Source organism: Protopterus annectens, chromosome 7.part1 (genome assembly GCF_019279795.1).
Source record: "Protopterus annectens isolate FY-2018-M chromosome 7.part1, PAN1.0, whole genome shotgun sequence".
NCBI lineage: Eukaryota > Metazoa > Chordata > Ceratodontiformes > Protopteridae > Protopterus > Protopterus annectens.
In genome coordinates, this window is record NC_056740.1 from 525,672,082 (window position 1) to 525,686,264 (window position 14,183).

The 14,183-nt window shown below is 42.1% G+C and overlaps 1 protein-coding gene across 3 annotated transcripts in view; it reads right to left on the minus strand.

Moving 5' to 3' along the window:
* Positions 1-14,183, minus strand: part of DNAAF4 (dynein axonemal assembly factor 4) — a 1,080,792-nt gene that overhangs the window by 647,126 nt on the left and 419,483 nt on the right. For all 3 annotated transcript variants that reach the window (XM_044078961.1, XM_044078960.1, XM_044078962.1), the window contains one exon: positions 551-693. In XM_044078961.1, the coding sequence (XP_043934896.1) occupies positions 551-693 (143 nt within the window). The remainder of the gene's footprint in view (positions 1-550; positions 694-14,183) is intronic.

The window sequence follows — 14,183 nt, forward strand, 5'->3', positions numbered from 1 at the left end:
TTCCTTGCTATTTGCATACAAATTTAAATAACTTTGTCTAGCAGAGTCATTAAGATACTAAGCTGGGACTGAACAAGTGCATTTATTGAAATGGCTAAGCAACTGTTCTTAGAATGTCTGACAAAGACTGACATTTTTTTTCCTGAATAAAAGTACAATTTTTACTCTTAATTTTGTAACATTAAAACTACATAAAAAACACCTTTTCACTTCAATTCAAGATACTGTTGCTTTTTTTGAGGCTAGAAGAACAATCTAAAATCATTTTATAGACAAAGGTAAAGTCTTTAAAAACAATGTCTGAACATTTCAAAACCTATGTCAAACCATTTTAGACATTCATTCCTTTATATATAGGAAGCAAAGACAGTCAAAACTGATTTATTGGCATAGCTTTCTTGGAAATGGTCAGGAAAGAAGTGGGGTAAAAACAGGCAAACAATCCTTCTTAAAACTAATCTAGTTTGGAAAACACATATGGAGCAGAGATCTAATTAATATATCAGCATCCTGCTTTGTTCTGAAGCAGTAGCTTACAAAGTTGTCCTACCTCCTCCTCTTCTGCAACTCGAGATTCCCTGAGAGCTGTGGGGAATACCCTTGGAGTAAACTGGATCTGAAGACATTTACTTGATCGAGGAGCTGGCAATGTTTTTTCTTTCAGTTTCTCCTGAATCTTGTTTCCTCTGTGACCTAAACATTTTGCAAGTTATATGAGTAAATATTTTCTTATGAATGTATCCATGGGAAGAAGTCATTATAAGTGTAAAATGATATACACATTACTGGATGATTAAATAAACATTTTAACACAAATGCATGTTTACTGTGAAACCACAGAAATATGGTACTGGCACTACATTATTTTAGAGCAAATGTATCTACTAAATTTACCACTCTAAAATGTGTGCATCAATATTATGGACATAACACACTGCAAGCAAGAAAACACAAGTACATATAAGATAGTAACTGTATGCAATTCTATGGAAAAAGACTTTCTTAAATTCCCAAATTATTTACAAAGATGTAGATAATGATGGACTCATGGCCTTAGTTATACTTAAGTTTAACAATATAATGTGGACCCTTATTAATTTATACTGGCTCCGGGGTATGGGGGTTGGACTAGCTAAGAAACACTTGGACTTTATTACAACTGCTTCTAAAGGTAATATTATACTAGGAGGTGATTTAAATTGTATCACAGATATTACAGAAACTACCAATAGGAAATCTCCTAGCTATCGTCCTCAGTCAAGCAGTTAAAAATAAAAATGGACAGAAATGTTTAAATTAAAAGACACCTTTAATGCTTTGGAACCAAATTATTTGCTATTCTCACACCAGGACTATAGACATGGTACCTAAACTGGAATAGATAAAGTTTATATCTCACAAGATCTTTATTATAAAATCTTGAATTTTTCAATACAACCTTGTCCCTTTTCAGATCATAATTACTTATTAACAATACACTTGGAATTCAATCAATGAGTTATTAATTCAAGGATTCCTTCATATATCACAAAAATTAAAAACTTTTAATCTTGGATAACTTCTGAACTTCAGCTTTTCTTAGAGATTAATTATAAACCTGAAGCAAACACAATTATGGATTGGGATTCTCTTAAGGCCTATCTATATGGTAAAACCATTAGCTGGTACAAAAATAAAATTAAAGAATGGGACTCAGAGTTACAGCAACTCCAGAATCAAATATCTCTTAAATCTAATAAGAACTTAATTGCCACAGATAATAAGAAAATAGAAGAAGCAAATAAGAAACAATGAAATATTATCCCATAAAACTGATTTAGCTATGGAAAAACTGAAATTAAATTCTTATGCTACCTCTCCTAAGCATCTTCATAACCTATATATGAAAGTTAAGATACAATCAAAAATTAATAACATTGATAGTATCTTTCATGAAGGAAAAAGGAAAAAAGTCTCAGACATAGGGGACATTCTGGAGGCTTTTAATTATCATTATGCAGAGCATCATAAAGACAAAATAAGTACAAATTAATGTGAGAAGATAGAGAATATAGTTTCCAACATAACAAGAATTCCTGAGGAACTTAAGTTAGATCTACAAAAACCTATTTCTCAAAAGGAAATTATAGATGGAATTAAAGGAAGTCTAATAAAGCACCTGGAATAGATGGCTTAATTATCGAAATGTATAGATTGTTCCCTTCTTCTATAATCTCTCTCCTACATAAAAACTTTCTAGAAGTTTAAACATTTGCAAATATTCCTCCTTCTTGGAGATATTCTCTAATTTCCCCTATATTAAAAGAGAATAAGGACCCTAATCATTGCATCTCATAGGTTCATAGGTTCATACTAGGCTATCTGCCCAAGGGCATTTATAAGCCTAGCCCATAGTTATGTGGCTTTTGCCACCCCTTTAGTTTGAATAAAAACTATGCCTATCATTTTGCTGTGCCTCTGTCAAGCAGTGACACTGAAGTAATCCCTGGGGTATATCTGCGATCTCCCATCCATTGGTCAAGATTCCTCTTGAACAAGGCCAGCGAGGTGCTCTGCCTCACATGTACCGGGATTTTGTTCCACAGCACAGGGAGTCTCTGGGTGATGAATCTGTCCCTCCAGCATGTTCTATTTATAACCGTGTCAAGGTTTAAGTCTCCGCCCTTGTGGTTCTGAGGATCTAGATTTTTGAGGTGAAGCATATTCATCAAATCTGGGTTTGACATGGCCTTATATGTCAGGCACAGGTCACCTCTGAGCAAGCGGTATGAGACTGAATAGAGCTGGAGTTCTTTCAGTCGGGCAGCATAAGACATATTTTGAGACCCTTTATCCTTTTGGTGAGGAACTTTTGGGGCCTTTCAAGCTGCAGCAGGTGTCTGGTCAGATAAATTCCGTATGGGTCATTGTACTCAATCATAGGTCTAATGAGTGATGAGTACAGGGGACGATGACCTCCCTTGATCTAGATGTGAATCCCTTCATGATCAGGTGGGCGATATAGAAGGTTTTCCTAACTACTTTAGTAACATGAGTGTCAAACGAAAGGCTACTGTCAACCTGGGTCCCCAGATCCCTGATGACTTTTCTGTGCTCAGTGGATTGCCACCTATATGGTAGCTAGGGGTAACCTTGTTTTTCCCGAAGGGTATGACTATGCATTTTTGGCGTTTAACTTCAGGCCATGGCTCTGGCACCAGTTATCCGTTTCTGTGAGGCCCTTCTGGAGGATATCTGTGTCAGATGTGTTTTCGACTATGGCGCAGTTTGCAGTCATCTGCAAACTTTGTCAGCCATAACCCTCCTGTGTTTGCTTGTACTTCAGAAAAGTAGATGCCGAACAAGAGTGGACCCAGGACTGAGCCCTGTGGGACACCACTTGTGACAGGCTTTGAGTCTGACATGGCTCCAGCAACTCTGACCCTGTGGGTTCTGTCACTTAGCCAGTTTGCAACCCATCTTGTGATGTATGGGTTTACATTCAAGCTGATGAGTTTTTCGATGATACCTGAGTGGGGTATTGTGTCGAAGGCCTTTGCCAGGTCGAGGTAGGCTGTATGGACTGCCTTTCCCTCATCAATGGCCTTGGTGACTGTCTCGAAAAAGTCAACCAAGTTTAAGAGGCAGGATCTGCCTTTGACAAAGCCAAACTGGGTTGGATCCAAAGTCTGCAAGTTCCCTATGTCTTTATTTATGAGTTCCATTATGATCCTCTCCATGGCTTTGCAGATAAGGCTTGTCAAGCTAATGGGGCGGTAATTTCCAGGGTCTGTGGAGGCACCGCCCTTATGAAGTGGGACCACAGTCGCCGTGCGCCACTCCTTGTATCCTGAGGTGAGGCTAAGATTAAACAGCTGTCCTAACTGTGGGTTTAATTCCTCGTTGAGTTCGTGAAGCACACAGCCGGGGACACCATCCGGTCCCATGGATGCTGTGTTTTTGCCTTAGTGAGGGCAGTTCTCACCTGGGCGTTGGAGATGTTTGGGGGCTACAATCCTCTGGAATAGATATCTCTCCTTTGGGAGAAGTTTGCACTGAACCTGTCAGCCAGTATGTTGGCAATGTGTGTAGGTTCAGTAATTTTCAAATCATTTTGAACTAATTCTGAGCATATCTGGGAGTTTCCTCCTAGGTTTCTAACATAGCTAAAGAAGGCCTTATGATTGTCTTTAGAGTCCTTGGCGATTTTTCTCTCAAAATTTGCCTTGGATGATTTTATGAGAGCTCTTAGTTTTTTACTTATAATGATCAAAGATTTTGCTCTATCTTGTAGTAGCTTCCTCCTTTTGTTGTAGAGCTTGTTTATGGCTGGGGTCCACCAGACTGGATGCTTGCCTTTGGTACAGAAAGTCTTAGTTTTGTTTGGGATTGCCTGATCCATGCAGTCCTGTAGGTGCTGGTAGAAGGCATTTGTAAGTGATTCAGCAGTTTGAGTAATGTTTACCACTGGCTCAGGGGCCTTAAAGGAGACCACACTAGTTTTTAGAAGTGTGAAATCGGCTTTTGAGAAGTTTTTCACTGTGGTCTTTTTTGTTTCAGGTGGGGGCGGGATGAGGACCTCCAGCGAGATTAGTTTATGATCTGATCTCACCATTGAGGGGTATACTTCCAGTGTTGAACATTTTGATCCCATGTTCGTGATGATGAGATCAAGTATGTTTTCTCCTCTTGTGGGGATGGTGACTAGTTGTTCCAAGGCATTTGAGATTATGAACTCCAGGAATCTTTGGGTTAGAGTGTTCGGGCTTGAGTAGTGTTCCCAGTCTATATTAGGGTAGTTGAAGTCACCTAGTATGATGGTGTTTGGAGATACATTTATCCCCTCCAATGTTTTCAGGAAGGCCATGTGAGGTTCCTGAGTTTGAGAGGGTGGCCTGTAACATGCTACAAATTGCAGAGCAGTCTTGCCTATGGTTAATTGCACCTGGATGGTCTCCGATGCATCGTGCGTTGCCACCAACCTTGAGGTGTGGGTGTCCTTTATGAATATGGACACCCCTCCTTTCTTGGTGTTGTCCGGATTTTGGGGCCGGAACGCATGATATGAGGTGAAACCTGTTAGTGTTGGGGTGCTCTCAGGAGCCTTGAACCAGGTTTCTGTCACAGCACAGACATCGATGTTCTCCATATTGAGAAGGGCCTCGAGTGCGTGCATCTTGAGATTGAGACTTCTGGCATTGAGCAGCATTACCCTTAGTTTTTTCCTTTTGGTGTTCTAGGGTGGTAGGTTTAGAATTTGAGCCTTGCCTAAAAAGGCACTATGGGGTGGCAAGAGCCTTTGCCAATATCCGGAAGCCCAGGGTGACAGGTGCAAGCCGTCCCTTGCGAAGCAGCGTGGCTTGTCCAGCATGTCATCCCAGGCAGACAGACATTGGATCCCCTTTGAATGACACCAGAATTTAAGCCAATTATTAAAGCTGATCATCTTATCACTGTATTGTGGCATCATTCTAGGTGAAGGTAGGATACTGCTCAAGGTCAGGGTCATACCTGCCTGGGCTACATAATCAGAGAGCTCCTCGATGTCCCTTTCATGTAGTCCAAGGAGGTGCGTCTCAGGTCATTGACACCAGCGTGGACAATGACTGAGTCGCACTTGTACCTGCTGTTGAGAGACCTGAGTGCTTGCGTTATGTGGCGGATTCTAGCGCCCGACAGGCAGCTTACTGTGACCTTCTCCTTACTCAGTCTGGTGAGCGGGACGTCAGTGTGTCTGACTATGGAATCACCAATGACAAGTGTGTCTGGCATTTTGTTTGGCCTTAAGGGCTGTGACTGTTTGACACTCTGACTGTGTGGTCTATGTGTTGCATGTGTTGGGTCATGAGGTGGTAGTTGTTTGGGTGTCTGCTTTGGTGGCCTCTGCTGTTTTGGTAAATTTTTGATCAGAGCCTCCAAGTATGTCTTTGTGTTAGTATGTGTATGATTTGAAGTTGTGATGGTACCATGTGTGACTGGGTATGTATTGTGTGTGGTTACCTTCTCCTCCTGTCTGGTCTTGCCAGTCCTATGTTGAGAGAGCTCAGCCTCCAGTTTGGCCGTATAGTTGCATCTCTCGCATGTATTTGTGTTTTGTGGGAGAAGGAGAGGATTGTCTGTGTACATGAGGCAATTGTAACATTGCCTCAATATTCCCAGGTTCACCAGTTGAGCTGGAGAGGACACTAGCAACTGATCCCTCGACATACTAGAAGTAGTAGATAAAGAGACTTTCAAAGGACTCCGGGGGAAGTGGGTTTTAGGCTGATGGGGTACTATCTATAACAAGAGTGTTTTATCAAGGTGCAAGTACTGTAGGAGTAAGTGCTAGGCTTTACAGATAAAGAATAGTCTACTTAGGAATCAAGTAGAGATGAACTTTTCAGTTATAGGATATGCTGGTTAGATCAGCAGTACAGCTCGAGGAAGGTAGTTCTAAGGGAAAATTTGAAGAGTGGAATTTAGATGGCCCGAATAGTTTAACCTTGTTTAACCGCCGCTGCTCTTGTGTGCAACAGTGGCAACTCCAGCTAACGCCGTTTAAGCGTGTTTTATAGCAGGGTCTTAAGGGAGCTAGGAATTGGCCCAAAACGACCAATGGACTACTAGTTTCTGGCTGAAACTTCACCAAATCGGACAAAAACGTCGCTCAGTGCTTCCCACTCCCACTGGTAAGCAAAGAAACTTCCCTCCTTCCTAATAAGGCAATGGATCAGTAACAGGAACTAAAAACAAAGCCCAGGGATCAGCAACTCTGAAACTGGACTACTCTAGTTCAGTAAGGCGGGAAAACAAGAGATTTTTTTATTTTTTTACAGAGACAAGGAAAAAAACAGACAGTAAATGCTATAAATGCTGTAAATCAGCTAGCGCACTTTAGTGTGTAGCCTACAGAAACAATTTGCAACAATTAGTAACTTAAAGTGCAATAAACAGTGTAAAATACAGAAATCACTTAAAGTAGCAGTAAAACAGGCGAAATGTAGTCGCTAGCTTAATAACAGTGGGAAAGCCACAAAAATACTTATATTTGGTAGAAAGTCACTCTTTTAGCTCTCTGCTGCTTGGATCACTCTGCAGGCCGCCACGAGGATCTGTGCTGAGTTGGTACAAGATGGAAAACGCGCGTTTAGCATGTTTTATAGCAGGGGGCTGAAAGGAGCTAGGAATTGGCCCAAAACGACCAATGGACTACTAGTTTCTGGCTGAAACTTCACCAATTCGGACAAAAAGGCTGCGCAGTGCTTCCCACTCCCACTGGTAAGCAAAGAAACTTCCCTCCTTCCTAATAAGGCAATGGATCAGTAACAGGAACTAAAAACAAAGCCCAGGGATCAGCAACTCTGAAACTGGACTACTCTAGTTCAGTAAGGCGGGAAAACAAGAGATATTTTTTTTTTTTTTTACAGAGACAAGGAAAAAAACAGACAGTAAATGCTATAAATGCTGTAAATCGGCTAGCGCACTTTAGTGTGTAGCCTACAGACACAATTTGCAACAATTAGTAACTTAAAGTGCAATAAACAGTGTAAAATGCAGAAATAGACCAATTTCTTTGTTGAATAATGATTATAAACTATTTATGTCAATTATGGTCCATAGATTGAAAATACCCATATCTAAAATAATTAAAGATCAAACTGGTTTCATGCATAACAGGCATACACAGAATAATATTAAAAGAGTATTAACACTGATAGATTACCTCAATAGAGGAAACCATGAAACATTGATAATAAGTCTAGATATTCAAAAGGCCTTTGACTCCTTAAATTGGGGTTATTTATTTAAAGTCTTACAGTTACTTTTTTATAACAGTGATAAAGAAAACCTATGAAAATAATCTAGCACATGTCAAATTAGGTCCCTTTACTTCTAAAGCAATCCAAATCACTAGCGGTACTAGACAAGGATGTCCCATGTCCCCTATCCTATTTGCTCTGGCCATAGAAATACTTGCCATTTTAATACGCAATAACCTAAAGATAAGAGGTATTAATATATATGATCAATATATATCTAAAATAATGATGTTTGCTGATGATGTGTTACTTACCTTACCCAACTGTAAGGAAGTGTTAGGTGAAGTGGATATAGTAACAAATTTCAAAAAAATCTCAGTACTCTCCTTCAACAAATCTAAATCAAAATATTTATTATTAAATAAAAAAAGAACATACCGGTTCCAGTTAATCATATGATTGGAAACCAAGTTTCAACTCTAGACTATTTAGGAATAGTCCTAGGTAAGATTTTGCGCATAGCGCATAATCGGGCAATGCCGCTTAATTGGGTTTAAACCATTCTCGGCTCCACAAAGTCTGCTCTTCACTTTTTCCCTTAGAACTGATCTAGTTCTCATAATAAACACCCTATTCCTACTCTAAAGCCTGGCACTTGCTCACTAAAGCAATTATATAAGTCAGCACTAAAAAATTAAAAGCACTACACCCTCACAAACTCTCCTTGAGTACCTTGTTCCCCCATTGGCCCTTTTTCAATTATAAAGGAATTCCCAATACTATTCTAGTATGTCCAAAGGTCAGTTGTCAATCTCCTCTCTGGTCCAGCTGGTGAATCTGGGAATCTTAAGGCAATGTTACAACTGCCTCATGTACACAGACAACCCTCTCCTCCTCCCAACAAATTCCAACACATGTGAGAGATGCAACCATATAGCCAAACTGGAGGCTAAGCTCTCTCAACTCAGTACTGGCGTAACCAGTCAGGAGGAGAAGGAAATAACACTCACTACAATTCCAGTCTCACATAGACCTACCACGACAACAAACCAAACACAAATACACAAAAACATGCTCGGAGGCTCTAAATAAAAACCTGCCTAAGCAACAGAGACCTCCAAAGCAGACACCCAAGCAACCGCTACCCCCAAAACACAACACGTGCAACACATAGCTCACAAAGCCAGTGTGCCGAACAGTCACAGCCCTTAAGGCTAAATAACACACCTGATACACTTGTAATAGGTGACTATATCATCAGGCACAATGACGTCCCACTCACCAGGCTGAGCAAGGAGAAGGTCACGGTGAGCTGCCTGTCGGGTGCTAGGATCCGCCACATAACACAAACACTCCGGTCACTCCAAGGCAAGTACAAATATGACTCAGTCATTGTCCATGCTGGTGTGAATGACCTGAGATGTACCTCCCTGGACTACATGAAAAGAGACATAGAGGAGCTCTCTGAGCATGTAGCCCAGGCCGGTATGACCCTGACCTTGAGTAGCATCTTACCCTCACCAAGAATGATGCCACAATATGAAGACAAGATGATCAATTTCAACAACTGGCTTAAGTATTGGTGTCATTCAAAGGGGATCCAATGCCTATCAGCCTGGGATGACATGCTCGACAAGCCACGATGCTTTGCTAGGGACGGCTTGCACCTGTCAACCCTGGGCTTTCGGATATTGGCAAAGGCTCTTGCCACCCCCATAGTGCCCTTTTTAGGCAAGGCTCAAAAAACAAACCCACCTCCATAGGTACCACAAGGGATAAGAAACTAAGAGTAATGCTACTCAATGCCAGAAGTCTAAACCTCAAGATGCATGCACTCGAAATTCTCCTTAGCATGGAGAACATCGATATCTGTGTAGTAACAGAAACCTGGTTCAAGGCTCCCAAGAGCACCCAAGCACTACCAGATTATACCTCATACCATGTTTTTCGGCCCCAAAACTTGGACCGAACCACAAAAGGAGGGGGTGTATCAATATTCGTCAAAGATACCCACACCTCCAGGTTGGTGGCACAGCATGAAGCATCAGAGACTATCCATGTGCAACTAACAGTGGGTAAAACTGCCTTCCAGTTTATAGCCTGCTACAGACCACCCTCCCAAACCCAGGAACCCCACTCGGCCTTCCTGAGAACACTGGAAAATATGAAGGTCTCTCCAAACACCATTATATTGGGTGACTTCAACTACCCAAACATAGACTGGGAGCATTACTCTAACTCCAACACCCTAGCCCAAAGGTTCCTAGAATTTATAAACTCAAATGCTATGGAATTAGAAGTTATGTACTCACCATAGCGTTCCATCTGAGTAGGTATCTACATTTGTCTGCAACCTTTGGGATACGGATCCGATCTCGGATCCGAGCCGGCAACTTTTACCACAGCATAGATCTGAGCTCCTAGCTCCTCCCTTTACCCATAATCCCCTGCCAACCCTAACTGACCTCAGATCAAGTTTGCTCGATATAAGCAATGTAAAAGTGCCCCGGAAGGGGCTAATCCAAGACGGATCCTAAAGGTCAGGGGGAAGGAGGGGGGGTGGTTGCAGACAAATGAAGATACCTACTCAGATGGAACGTTATGGTGAGTACATAACTTCTAAATCTGAAGTAGGAACTTCATTTGTCAGCAACCTGTGGGACAGAGTCCCCAGCTACCTGAATCCTGGGTGGCCTTTATGGAAGAACATTCCGGAGCACTGCAGAGCCAAAGGACGCCCTACCTCTGGAGACAACATCCAGTTTGTAAAGGCTGATAAAGGTATGAGATGAGGCCCAAGTGGCTGCGGAACAAATATCATCTAAGGGGACCCTATATTTAAAAGCAGCCGAAGCAGCGATGGCCCTAGTAGAGTGACCTTGAACTCCCTGAGGTGCAGGCCTTCCCGAACTCTAATACGCTAAGAGGATACAATTAGCTATCCACCGTGATAGTGTAACTTTAGAAATTGACTTGTCTAAACTTGTTTTGGCAAAGGAGACAAACAGCTGGTCAGATTGCCTATGACCAGCAGTTCGATGAGTATAAAAATGTAATTGTCTGTGCACATCCAAAGGAATGTAGTTTATATTCTCCTTTGTTCTGGTAATGGGGAAAAAACACGGGAAGATTAATAGAGTGATTAATATTAGCTTCTGAAGACACCTTAGGCAGAAAGGACGGATTGATCCTGAGGTAAACTATCTGGATGGAAGGATAAATACGGCGGCTTAACGGATAGAGCCTGAAGTTCAGAGACCCTTTTAACTGAAGTAATGGCCACTAAGAAGGCCATTTTCCAAGAGAGATATTTAAGATCAACCGTAGCCGCCGGCTCGAAAGGGGGGCTAGTCAAGGCTTGGAGAACCAAAGACAAATCCCATGGGGGTACTACCTCCCTGACTGGAGGCCTGAGAAGGAAAGTACCCTTGAGGAAAGCTTTACAAAGCTTAGCAGTCATCAGAGGGCCTGATTCATGCCCTACATGATAATGCAAAATCGCTGCCAGTTGTACCTTGACTGTAGAGCAGCTAGTCCCTTGATGAAAAAGGGTAGTTAAGAACTCCAAAACCGACGTGAGAGGCGCCGTGAAAGGATCCAAGTGATGGTGTTTCGCCCAGATTGAGAAATGTTTCCACTTGCTTCGGTAGACTCTTCTGGTGGAAGGTTTATGTGCTGCTACTAGGATGGCTTTGACTGGTGAGGAGATTCCGGGAGTCCTAATCAGGAGTGGAACTGGAGCAACCAAGCAGTCAGCTTGAGGTTGACCAGGTTGGGGGCCTGGAGACCCAGAGGGTGAGTAATGAGATCCGGGAGTGGATCCAGAATCCATGGTGGATGAATTAGGTGAGACCACAGGTACAGGAACCATGTTTGACAAGGCCAGAATGGGGCAATGAGGATCATATTGCTCCCCAGCCGACTGGCTTTCTGTAGGAGTTTCAGCATCATGGGCAATGGAGGATAAGCGTAAAGGAGACCGGGAGGCCAAGCATGTACTAGAGAGTCTCTCGGGAACTCCCTCCGAGGGGGAATTAGAGCGAAGTAACTGTTGCATTTGGTATTTGAAGGAGAGGCAAAAAGATTGCAATAGGGTTGCCCCCATAGGGCAAATATTTGTTTCGCTACTAGAGGATTGAGAGACCATTCGTACAGAGTCAGGATCGAACGACTGAGCCTGACTGCTAGGATGTTGGACCGTCCCGGAATGTGCGTTGCAATAAGAAAGCGGTTGGTGGAAATCGCCCATTCCCACACTCTCATGGCCTCGCGACAAAGGGGATAAGACCTGGTTCCCCTCTGTTTGTTGATGTACCAGACAACTGACATGTTGTCCGTTTGTACTGCAATTCTCCCAAATGGTAGAAGGCTGTGAAGTGCCTGCAACGTCAAAAGCACCGCCCTCATCTCTAGGACATTGATATGCAAGGAGGTCTCTGTGTCGTTCCACGTGCCTTGGACCGTTCTGCCTGAATAGTGCCCCCCCCACCCCAGGCAAGAGGCTTCCGTGGTCACTGTGGCGACGGGGGAAGGTATCAAAAATGGTCATCCCGTGTGGAGACTCGGGGACCGGAGCCACCACATGAGCGACGTTCTGCAAGCCCCGCTTAGGGGAACAGGATGGGACAGGGGGTTGCGAGACAGGGACCATTGTACTTGGAGGGTCCATTGCAGTACCCTCATATTTAGGCGGGCTAGGGGTAGTAGAGGAATAGCTGCTGCCGTGGACCCTAGAGCCCTCAGGATCAGTTCCGCAGGTGGAGCAGGAAGAATGAGAATGGCCTTGACATGCAACCTCAGGTTCTGAAGCCGATCGGGAGTTAAGAAGGCAAGCATTATCCTGGAATCCAATCTGGCCCCTATAAAATCTATCACCTGTGAGGAGACTAGAGAAGATTTGGTCATGTTGATAGTTAACCCTAGACGTGGAGCAAGGTCGAGGAAGTAATCCCTGCCTGAACAGAGCAGATGCCTTGTTGGGGGGATGAGGAGCCAGTCGTCCAGGTACAGAAAGAATCCAAAAAGTAGATGGAAATACTGGAGGTCTTCAGTTAAAACACAGTTTTATTTGCTCTGACAAGACACAAATTGGAACAAGAATAGATATCCACCACAAGAAAAGGCATACAGACTTCATCAGATAATTTACTACATTCTAGCTTTGTTTTTATATCCTTCTAGTTAATTAATTGATTCAATTTAGTATAACAATTAGTAAAATTTAAAACATTTAAAACAAACATTTTTTCTGTTGATTCTTAATGTGTTTAAATTAACCACATTGGTGTTTCAAGAGAATATTTTATAAATCATCCACCATAATGAATGCCATCTAGTGGCTTCATAGGTTCATACTAGGCTATCTGCCCAAGGGCATTTATAAGCAGTGCCTCTGTCAAGCGGTTCTGAGGATCTAGATTTTGCATATTCATCAAATCTGGGTTTGACATGGTCTTATATGTCAGGGCAGGTCACCCCTCTGAGCAGCGGTGAGACTGAATATAGAGCTGGAGTTCTTTCAGTCTTTTGGTGAGGAACTTTTGGGCCTTTCAAGCTGCAGCAGGTGTCTGGTCAGATACATTCGACGGGGGCATTGTACTCAATCATAGGTCTAATATGACCTCCCTTGATCTAGATGTGAATCATGAGTGTCAAGGCTACTGTCAACCTGGGTCCCCAGATCTCTGATGACTTTCCCAAAGGGTATGACTATGCAGCAGGATCTGCCTTTGACAAAGCCAAACTGAGTTGGATCTTCCATTATGATCCTCTCCATGGCTTTGCAGATAAGGCTTGTCAGATTAAACAGCTGGGGATTGCCTGATCCATGCAGTCCTGTAGGTGCTGGTAGAAGGTGGGGCGGGATGAGGACCTCCAGCGAGATTTAGTTGATCTGTTTTCTCCTCTTGTGGGGATGGTGACTAGTTGTTCCATGGCATTTGAGTTTATGAACTCCAGGAATCTTTTTAATAGATGTTGTTGTTGAATATCTTTTCCTAAAAAAGTAGATGTCTGATGACTGGTTAAATTTCATTATAATATTAAATAGATACAAAGTGGTGCTATACTTATATGTTCATTTAAATAAAAAGAATGGGACAGATTTACAGAACTACAGATTTAGTTTTAGGAAACCATGATATGCCCTCCAAATATATATAAATTCCTCATAAAAAATAAAAAAAAAGAAAATAAATATACCTTGGGGTCACAGGATAGAAGAAAGAAAGAAAAGGCACATGTATAAATGGTAGGTGTGCCCAAACATTTCTAACTTTCTAATAGTAACACTATTCATATAACAATGATAAGAACTAAAACTGAGGAAATTAAAAAGAAGAATATTTGAACATTTAAATGACATTTAGAACACACAGAAAGGGATATGAATTATGGTGGCAGATGTCCTTGGAAGCATAAATTTTTTCAGTTTAAATGAACATATAAGTATAGCACCACTTT